This window comes from Chenopodium album, chromosome 5 (genome assembly GCF_948465745.1).
Source record: "Chenopodium album chromosome 5, dcCheAlbu1.1, whole genome shotgun sequence".
In the NCBI taxonomy this organism is placed as follows: Eukaryota; Viridiplantae; Streptophyta; class Magnoliopsida; order Caryophyllales; family Amaranthaceae; genus Chenopodium; species Chenopodium album.
Genome location: NC_137838.1, coordinates 34204133 through 34214133, shown reverse-complemented (window position 1 = coordinate 34214133; position 10001 = coordinate 34204133). Strand labels below are relative to the sequence as shown.

At 37.3% G+C, this 10001-nt stretch overlaps 1 protein-coding gene across 1 annotated transcript; it reads right to left on the bottom strand.

Moving 5' to 3' along the window:
* Nucleotides 1–2762: 2762 nt before the first annotated feature.
* Nucleotides 2763–7587, bottom strand: LOC145630669 (protein tesmin/TSO1-like CXC 2). The gene is made up of 10 exons (XM_081682875.1): nucleotides 7298–7587; nucleotides 6352–6512; nucleotides 5536–6247; nucleotides 4694–5112; nucleotides 4517–4594; nucleotides 4059–4239; nucleotides 3880–3975; nucleotides 3718–3784; nucleotides 3456–3609; nucleotides 2763–3371 (listed from the first exon to the last, which is right to left on the bottom strand). The coding sequence occupies exons 1-10, from the start codon at nucleotides 7346–7348 to the stop codon at nucleotides 3017–3019; spliced, it is 2274 nt and encodes a 757-aa protein (XP_081539001.1). The 5' UTR covers nucleotides 7349–7587; the 3' UTR covers nucleotides 2763–3016.
* Nucleotides 7588–10001: the final 2414 nt, after the last annotated feature.

The following is a 10001-nucleotide window of genomic DNA, read 5'->3' as shown; positions in this document are numbered from 1 at the left end:
TTGTCTGGGTTATTAATTTGGACCGCGCGTTTTGGGTCTTCCCTTGTTGCACCTATCTTAGGATGCACCTAAGACCAATTGAAAAAAAGTAGCGAGCTTTTTGAGCTTTTATGGGCAAGTTCGGATTTTTGACTAAAAAAAGTGGTTTTAAGCTTGTCCAAACCCACCAATATTTTTAAGATCGGATCGGGCGGAGCTAGCAAGCTAGGCCAATGTTGATCAAATGATCACCTCTACTTTTACTTAGGGTAAAATTATCTTTTGCTTCTCATTTTTTATCCTCGATTCTTATGTCTGCCTCCCTAGTTATTGAAAACGGATTTAAATCCTTAATCCATCAATTATCTCCACAAACTGACAAACAAACGGGCTATTAAGATGAGTATCGTGAGTAAGGAAAAATATGGGTCCACACCCACAATGGGCAGATGTAACAAATAGAGGAAAGTGAGATACTACCTCTGCTACAGGTTATGCGCAACGATTTGACATAAAGCAGAGACGGAAAATGTCTAATCGTTGCACATAATCTGTAACGGAGGTAGTATATGAAAAATCATTGGAGACGTGTTGATGCACTTACTAGTTCATCCTTGTGCACGAACTAGGGCTGAAAGTAATTCGGATTAAAATCGAACCGAACCGAAAACCAAACCGAATTACTAATTCGGTTTGGATTTTTTAAGAATTCGGATTGGATCGGATTGGAAAAATTAAAAAATATGGATTACGGATTGGATTCGGTTTGGGGTTTAAAAAAACAAAAAACCAAATGACAAACCGAATTCCGACCCAATACTTTAAGCCCATTTTCTTTTTCAAAGTATCCAACCACTTTCCCCTTTCATATATAAACTTTAAAAAAGAACCTAATTCTCAATTCTCCTTTCTCAATATCTTACTCTCTTACAAAGAATATGTAGAAATTTTCAGGGTGAAGTTCGAGTTTTGGATTTGAATGTTGCAAAAGAAGGGAACAAATTTCGGTTTGGATTGGATTCTAATTTGAAAAACCGAATTAATTCGGTTTGGATTGGATTGGATTGAACCTTAATTCGGTTTGGATTCGGATTGAGATTTCCGAAACCGAATTAATTCGGATTGGATTCGGTTTTGGCTATAATCAAACCGCAAACCGAACTTTCACCTCTAGCACGAACAACTTATCACATAATTTTGGGATTTTGAATTACTATTATGATTGGTAATTACTCATAGAAACTATTCTTGATTGTCATTCACCTAAAAAAAGTGACTTGCAAATGGAAAGTACAACAAGGTAGCAACAACAATAAAAGAATGAACAGAAAACCTCCAATCAGCCCAACAGTTAGCAAAGAATTAAATCAACACTGTGAAAAAAATAAAGGTAATAAGACTAGAACCATTAGTTAGCCACAAAAAAACAGCCCTTGTCATTGTCGTAGGCCATATTAATGGAATAAGGATTTGAAATATGGATCTTGATTCTTGAGGTCCTCCTCCAAGGATAGCCAAGTGATGGGCAAATGTTGATAGCTAGTAAAGTCATGTGCAAACACTGTTGGCCTTCTCTCTTTTAGTAGGAAAATACAAAGGGGATAATCAGATTATTTGGATTGGGTTTATATATGATCAATTCAGTTGGGGTCATGTTTGAACTAAAATTGCCAGGGTTAACGATCATTTTCGTTTATATTTGTCTATATGCTTATATTATTAATAAGTTAATTAGTGAAGTATTAGACACATTGGTACTTGGTTCGGATCAAATTGAGTCAAAATAAAGTTAAAGTAATTTTAAGTAGAGTTTGGGTGTTTTGGTTGGATAATCGAATATGGGTCGTTTTTTTTTAGACTTATATAATTCTCACTATCCAAATTGATATGTCAACTTTTTATCTTGAGGTATCAAAGCTGATTATTATACATATCTACTAATATTGTCTACAATAAAACAATCTCGTCCCTAAACTTATATCTTTCTCTATAAATATGTCCATTACCTCCCCGTACAATAATATATATCACCCCACGGCATAAATGGTAATTGATGGTAATGCAAGTTTTAAATGAAAGTAATTCATTTTGGATTCAAACTGGCCAATACTATTTACATCAAAATAAAGGCAAAAATGTAAAATAAGATCCAGATGAAGGAAATTTGCTTCAAACAAAGGTAAAGTCACTCAATCACTCATCACATACCTCTCCCATTTATAGTTTCTAGAACTTCACAATTTGTTACAATAGAAATTTGAGGAATATAGTTGGTATTCCTTACATTAGTCCCATACTTTGTTTAGTGGAAATCGGAAAATTGATCCTCATAACATGTGATACGGCCACCAGAAAAATTCCTATTTACTTATATTGGGCCATACAATACTTGGAGATTTTAGGCTGCCTTTAAAAGCCAACCTGTTTTAGGTGTTACCATTACAATTGAGGACTTTTTTGAACCAAGTATGAAAAAAACCAAACCTTAAGCTGATGTATAATGCAGAAATATATCAAAAAAGCAAAGAAAACAATAAAAAGAGGAAATAACACATTTACATTTTATGGTAGTTATGATTATCTACTACTGTCAAAATTTATTTACAACATATATAGCTGGGATTTAGACACCCAAGCTTTCGTGGTGTTCTACAATCTTAAAGACACGAAATAGAAAGATACGAGCAATATGGAAAGTATTATAGTTCACTGAACAACCCTTAGAATAGAGCTAGACTACCATTGGGCCGTTACATTCTTACAAATATCCTAACAGGCTAACATCCTAAAATAGTCTAATACATTCACATCCTAGTTTGGAATTTAAGCATTATGAAATAGTGAAAAGAATTTCACCTAACAAAAAAAAATTGAAATGAGAAGGGAAAAAAATTATCGCAATATTATACAGCTATGGCATAGAGGATTGATAGGTGTGTTATAAGGACTATAACACTAATTAGCACACTTATAACTCCACCTAGAGAAGTGGAGATGATAGGTGTGTTATTACAAATTTTGATGGTAATTTGCAAATTCAGCGTCTTGGACTGAGTGAAGGGAACGCTGGGATCGACTGCAGGATCAGCTTACGGCTGCTCTGGCTGCTCCTATGTCCGAAGGTCTGTCCATTGGCATGGTGAGGAGGAGAGATCCTCTTACTGTTTGGAGACAAAGTCTTTAAACCACTGCTGGGAGGACTACAGTTTTGAAGAACTGTAGGGATTTCATCTGCTACACTTTTAAAATGCTTCTCAGGCCTAGATAATGTTCTAAGAAATGTTGATCTTCCTGGTCCATCAACTTGGTGCAGACCTGAGGATGAAGTAATCATTCCTAAGGAAGATCTTGGCGGCTTTCCCTTTGAGGAAGTTGCCACTGGAATTGATTGCCTGTCACATAGAAAATCGCCAAATAAGCCTTCAGATAGAGTTTTACAGTTCATTGTTGCAGTGTCGGGATTAAGAATATCATACCTGAAAAGCCTTGATGGTGTCATTGGGATGGCGAATTCAGAATGTTGGTCTTCATCATTGTGGAATGCATGTATATCTGAAGTTTTATCCTGCACGGATTTCTCAGAGGCTTGTATCTTTTCCATTTCTGCTTCTGTGCCAATCAGATTGGACCCTGCAATGAGTTAACATCCGACATGGTCAATCAATTAGTCACATTACCAAATGGTGAAAGTCTAATATATGGTGAGAAAACTTGTAGGCATATAATGAACCAACTCACCATCTTTTCTACCAAATGCATTTTTACACCCTTCACATCTGCAATTGATGGAGCATCCAACACCGCCCTATTATAGTAAAAGGAATGGTTTAATATGATTTGCATTATTGCATTTGAGGACTGAACAGACATCTAAAGAGGTGAAGGACTGAAGGGACAAACCTGATAACATTCACAATATTTTTTCAGACAATTTGACTTCTTGCAGTTGCATCCTCGCTTGTGACGGGCTGATGCTGGAGTTCGGGTTGTATCTTCCTGTTAAGTAGTTTTAATTGAGTCAAAAAGAGGCTAGGTAAAAAAGTGGAGCTAGGTTTTCTTCTTTTAAAATATTTCCTTACCCCGACCTCTTGAGCTGAATCTGCGGTCCTGATCACTTTGGGAGCGAATGCTAGTGGGTTACGAGATTCAATCTGCTTACGAGTTGCAAGAACTGTTTCTTCATGAATGGGCTTGTTGAAGCAGTCTTGACAGGAACATGGCTCAACACAATAAACACCAGCCGCAAAGCATTCACAATAGCTGCATTCATAAAGAGAAGTCAAACCAAAATATCATGTGAGTTGCTTGCTAAAGGAAGATGATCCAAGCATTATTGGGTTGTTTCAACAATTTAATTCAAATTCTTTCTCTTAAAGCATATTACCATACAAAATTTCTAAGACTTCTTATACAATATAAGGCTTTGTAGAAGCCAAATATGTCTTATAAGTAATGCAGTGTCATGCATAATACAAACTTCCATCAACACATACTTTTCCAATTTCTTAATTCTAACCAACACAAGAAATAAACTTACAGCTTCAAGCACTTTGATTTTTTACAATTGCAACGTTTACACGACGACTCCCCTTCCCCAATAGTCTCAAATTTGCGCCTGTAACAATACATACAACATCAGTCAGAAAACTCTTGCTTTAATGGAAAGCCTGTCAAGCAATTATGCTACTAGAAATTAAAAGTTAACTATACTTGCCTCTTTTTCTTCGGACTATTTGAATTTAAGTCCACAGTAGCTGCATACACTGATGCTTGAGAAGAATCTTCTTCCATTTCAACTATATTTTCAGCAGGACCAACATCTTCTCTTAAAGAAGTTAAGGAGTTCGTAAGAGGATCCTGTGTATTTGTAGAAAGCAACTCTTGGTTGGAGATTCCGCTGCCCTTCGAAACTCCAGCCAGTGCATTTAAATGCAGGCCAATACCTGGCATAATGCGCTTTGCAGGATCAACCCTGGGCGTGATGGGCTGCCTGTTGGAGGATGGAGGATTTTCCTCGTTCGGTAAAGAAGCCATAGATGTGGAGAAAAGAACACTATCTATACTCCTTTTTGTTCTAGGCATTTCAAAGGTAAGGCATCGCCGTCGTAATCCCCTATGAATACTACTGAAAGGCTGCAAATTCAAAACAGGAATATGCTCAATAGAAGTTCTCCATATACTCCAATAAAAAGAAAAAGGTTTTGAAAGCACTAAAAAACAACACTTTAACTCTCTATGCAAGTATAAAAGAGTGACAATCACACAGAAAAAAGTAGTATGATTATATGAGCAAATCTACAATCAAAGTTGCAAGGACATCACTGTTATTAAAATTCGATTTCAGGCTAGAAAATTCTATAAAACCAAATATAATCCACCCAATCTGAGCCAAATACAAGATCAAAGACAAAGTTATGCATCCAAATAGGCATTGTAAACAGATCCAGATGTCAGAATAGAGAGCATGTAAAACATTATAAAGGTGCATGCAAACAAAGTCCAGAAAAACACAAAGCAGATGTTTAAAGCAGATAAGGATAAGGGGGGCTTTATTACCTGCTTTCCTGGTTTTTCACCAGAAAATAATTCATTGACAGAGGCACTTTCCAAATTCTCTGATGGCTGGTCTATTTGATTCATCTCGGTTGCCTCTGTGGGTTGAGTTGATTGTTCTCTAATTTCATGTGCTTCATGACAACTAGCAGAACCAACTTGAAGCGAAGTTTGCAGATCATATGCCTGCTCAGATGGAAAGCGTGCCAAAAGAGACGCAAAAACATTTGTTTCTTCTTCTTGTGATTTTGGCAATGACCCTTTTGAAGTTTCTGTAACATTAGGTGAATCAAATATAAAAAGGTCACTACTACCAGATATCAGGCTCTGCCAATCACATCCTTCCTCTTCGTTATCATGGTTCGTCTCCTTAGCATTCGATTCTGTCTCAAAGGAACCTCTATCAGAAGGCTTTTGGATAAACTGAATAAGGGCTACTGATGTGTCTGGCTCACTTGTTTCATTGCCAGAGGAATTCACTGCCTCACAGTGGCGAGGACTTCCACTGTCATATTTAAGTTCCCTTGGCAGCTCGGCTGCACAGTCTGATGCATCTTCGAGTGGCTTGGCAGAACCTTCACCACCGTCACCTCTAATTTGTACATTTGGCAGACTTTCAGGGTGATGCTCCGTGCTGCCGTCTTCTTCTGTGATAGAGTCTTTGTTTCCTTCATCTATTGACAGCTGATGTCTCGCAAGATCTGAAACCAGATGCCTTTGACAACAAACAAAGATAAAATAACATGTCAAAAACAGATGAAAATTTAAAACATTATAATGTTACTGAAACAAATACCTTATAATGTACATTTACCATACCTTCGTAAGAACTTATTATCCTTCTGAAAGCTCACATGGGGTGAAGTAAATACAGATGGAGGTGAGGTAAAACTAAGCGAGCCAAACGTCTGAGAAACGTGAATCGTCTTCGTTGGGTTGATAGGAGACAAGCTGTTGATAAAGTTGGAAAAAGGAGATTCCTGCATTAAAGGGAAATGCATACAATTACATCAAACAATTATTCAAAAGAGATAGTCTTGTATCACATACATAGCATGAAATCTGCAAAGTATTACTACTGAACTACCAATCTTTGCACAAAAACCATCATTATAGTAAGAAACTTGAAGATCAAAAACCATCATAACAAAATCAAGTAGGCATTAGAAAGATTTTTCATTTTTAGAAAAAACCCCATAAACCTCGATTTTTTTTTTCTTCTTTGATGTAAAGAGAGTCGCAAAAGACACTTATGTAGACGACTTTCGATCCTATCATTACAAATGATAAATTGTATACTCAAAACATGGTTCAAAAATTAGGACCTAAAATCAACCCACAAAAAAATTGTGTTTCAATTAAACATACACACTCAGAGTACTTTACAAAAATTTTCCGATAAACCAAATAATAATTTCAACAAACCAAAAAAAAATGTAAATAATCCAAAGACTACAATGTATCAAAATAAGAGAAAAAAACAGGAATATGTGATTTACCATAAACCCCAATATGAAATCAGGGTTTTGAGGAAAACCAAAAAACCCTTACACTGCAACAAAATAAATCGATCAAAACAAGGAAAACCCTCAAAAAATCATAAAATTATTGGAAAAAAAACCAAACCCTTGAAAAAAATTGAATCAGAGACATGCAAATTGAAACGAAAATCAAGTCAACGACATTACAAACCCAAAAAAAACAACTTTATCACAAAATTAACAACAAAACAGGGTAAAAACGGAGTAAATTTGAGAAAAATAACCTCAAATTTAGAAACGGGTGTTCCGATCTGATTCCTTTCAGGAGTGTCCATGTTCGCAACTCATACATACAAAAAATAAAATCAAAAGCCTCTTGTATACTTAGATTATTTTTTATATCAAAAACGAAAAACCCGAAAAATAAATTGTATTGTTATTGCGAGGGGATTATAGTTGTGAAAAATGGTAAAGGAGAAGTGAAGTGAAGTGAAGGAGGAGAGAGAGAAGGAATGAGTGAGATTTGAAGGGAGGAAGGAGCGGGAAAGAGATTTTCTCGTGCTGATAACCCGACCCTACCCTTACCCACCGTAGAATACTACTAGTCGTAGAATTTTATTTTATTTTTAGAAATTTATTTTCTTAAATAAATAAATAAAAAGTGTATAAAAAGACATTGTAAGTAACGTACAATTGGCTTTTTTTTTTTTTTTTTTTTTTGGAAAAGTAACGTATAATTGGATTTGATTAATTGTTGATAATGGAGTATTTATGTTGCTATTCTTTTGCATGCCGAGCTAGATTTTATGCTTTGACCCAGTATTTCAGCTTTTTAATTAACGTAATATGGAGTATTGTTATCGCTAACCTTTTTTTTATTAAATAAAAAATATATCTCAATTAAGCAGTATTATATAGTGTTACGTAATATTTTGTATTCTTTACTACTACACTTTTTAATTTTATTTGAATTATTATGGTGGTGTATTATTCCCTTCCCTAAATATAAGGCTAAAACTTTACAAATTATTTATTATTATTATTATTATTATTATTATTATTATTATTATTAATTATTGATTATTATTATTATTATTATTATTATTATTATTATTATTATTATTATTATCTCAAAAACAAAATCATACAACCTACAATAAATTAGTGGGAAGCCGAGATACAATCTGGGCCCCCACTCCTCTAGCTATAGCAAATCCTACCCTAGTGAAGATATGAGCTGCAGCACGAGCCCCAATGTCTTGCGTCGACGAGAACCTCTGAATCCGCTTCAGTAACGCAACAGCCTCCTTCTCTAATTCCCCAAGCGAAGAAAAGGAGAAGGGAATGAAACCATATCCAATCACCTGACATCGAGCTTCATACTTAACCCGCTTCCGATGAGCAGCATCAGTCACAACGCGCCCAGGAATAAAGTCAGATAGCCCCGACTGTGTCAAAGGAGAAGACCCTGTCAAATCAACACAGACATCGCGACCACGATCCCATGAATAAAGTAACACATCCGCAGGTCTGAGGGCCTCGTCGTTCCCTCCAGCCAACCCAATGTCAACCTCCTTTCTCGCCGAAATCCCAGAACAATAGCAAACATCAACAAGGGTATCCCGAACGACATTATGCCGATGTTTAATACCCACAATACCAGCACAAGACACCGCGTGATCACCGAAAATATCTCCAGCAAAAACCCTCGAACAAGCAGAGCACGACGTCGAGACAGAGAATAAAGGAACACCCAACCGATAGGACAACACACATCGATAAGTCTTAGCGTTCATCGTCTGACCCAACCCCGAAATAGGAACCGCCCGAAGCCAAGCTGAGGTATGATCACCCTGCTGTGATTTCCATAATGCTGATTGTCGAGGAGTTAAAGAATAAGCAGATTCTGCAGAAGCGGTAATCTTTGTGAAATACATATCTGCCAATTTCTTCATGTGTTTAGGGGCAGCGACCTCACTAGGATTACTCAAAATGTCAGACTCCACTGTTCCATTAAACAAACACAACGCATCCTTAAAGGTTCGTCCAAGACCAACAATGCCAGCATGCCGAAGAAGTTGTGTCTGCAACCCAGCAGACTGCAACCGAGAAGCAAGAAAAGCATAGTGACGAACATCACCTGCAGAATAAACACCAAGCCCTCCAAACGCAAATGGTAAGGTGGCAAGCCGCCACTGCCAATCACCAAACCCAGGCCCCGAAGCGGTAACAATACGCTCCAAGGAAGATCGAAGAGCTCCATCAAAAGTGCGCTGAGCTACCTCAAAAGTACTAGGAGGACAAGTACGTAATGCAAAGTAGAGTTTTGAAACTCCAGTACATGCCCTAAGTAACAACAGTTCACACTGAGGATCATCAAGCATAGCGACCTTATCCATAAGGACAATTGTCTTGGTCACCCTCTGCATCACAAGGTCACCACTGAAACCAGAATCGGAACTAGCGGGACCTCCAAGCAACCTAACACCACGCAAAGGTCGAGCAATATTAGGCGGAAAGACACCCACCAGCCTGCTTCGAGGGTCTTCCGTAGGCCAGAAAACTTCAGTTTTTTCCACGTTAAGACATAACCCAGAACGAGGTCCTTCCTCCATAATCAACTGCAGAACTTGCCCCACCACCAAAGTGTCACCAATAATCGTGCCGTCATCTAAATACCAAGCCTGAAGACATACATCAAAAGTCTCCCTAATTTTACATACCAGGGGTTGTAAAACCAAAGAAAAAAGCAAAGGACCAAGGGGATCACCCTGCTGCACCCCTTGAGATGACCATAAGGTTTGGTCCCCATAGTACAACCTGGCTGGATTAGAATAGCAGAATTCAACCCATCGCGAAATGCCTGGACAACGGCGACGTACCTCACTTAACATGACCGAACGATCAACCAGATTGAAGGCATTTTGAAAATCCACCAACAACATAGATAGACCCACATCAGAACCACGGTCCTCAATCAACCGATTC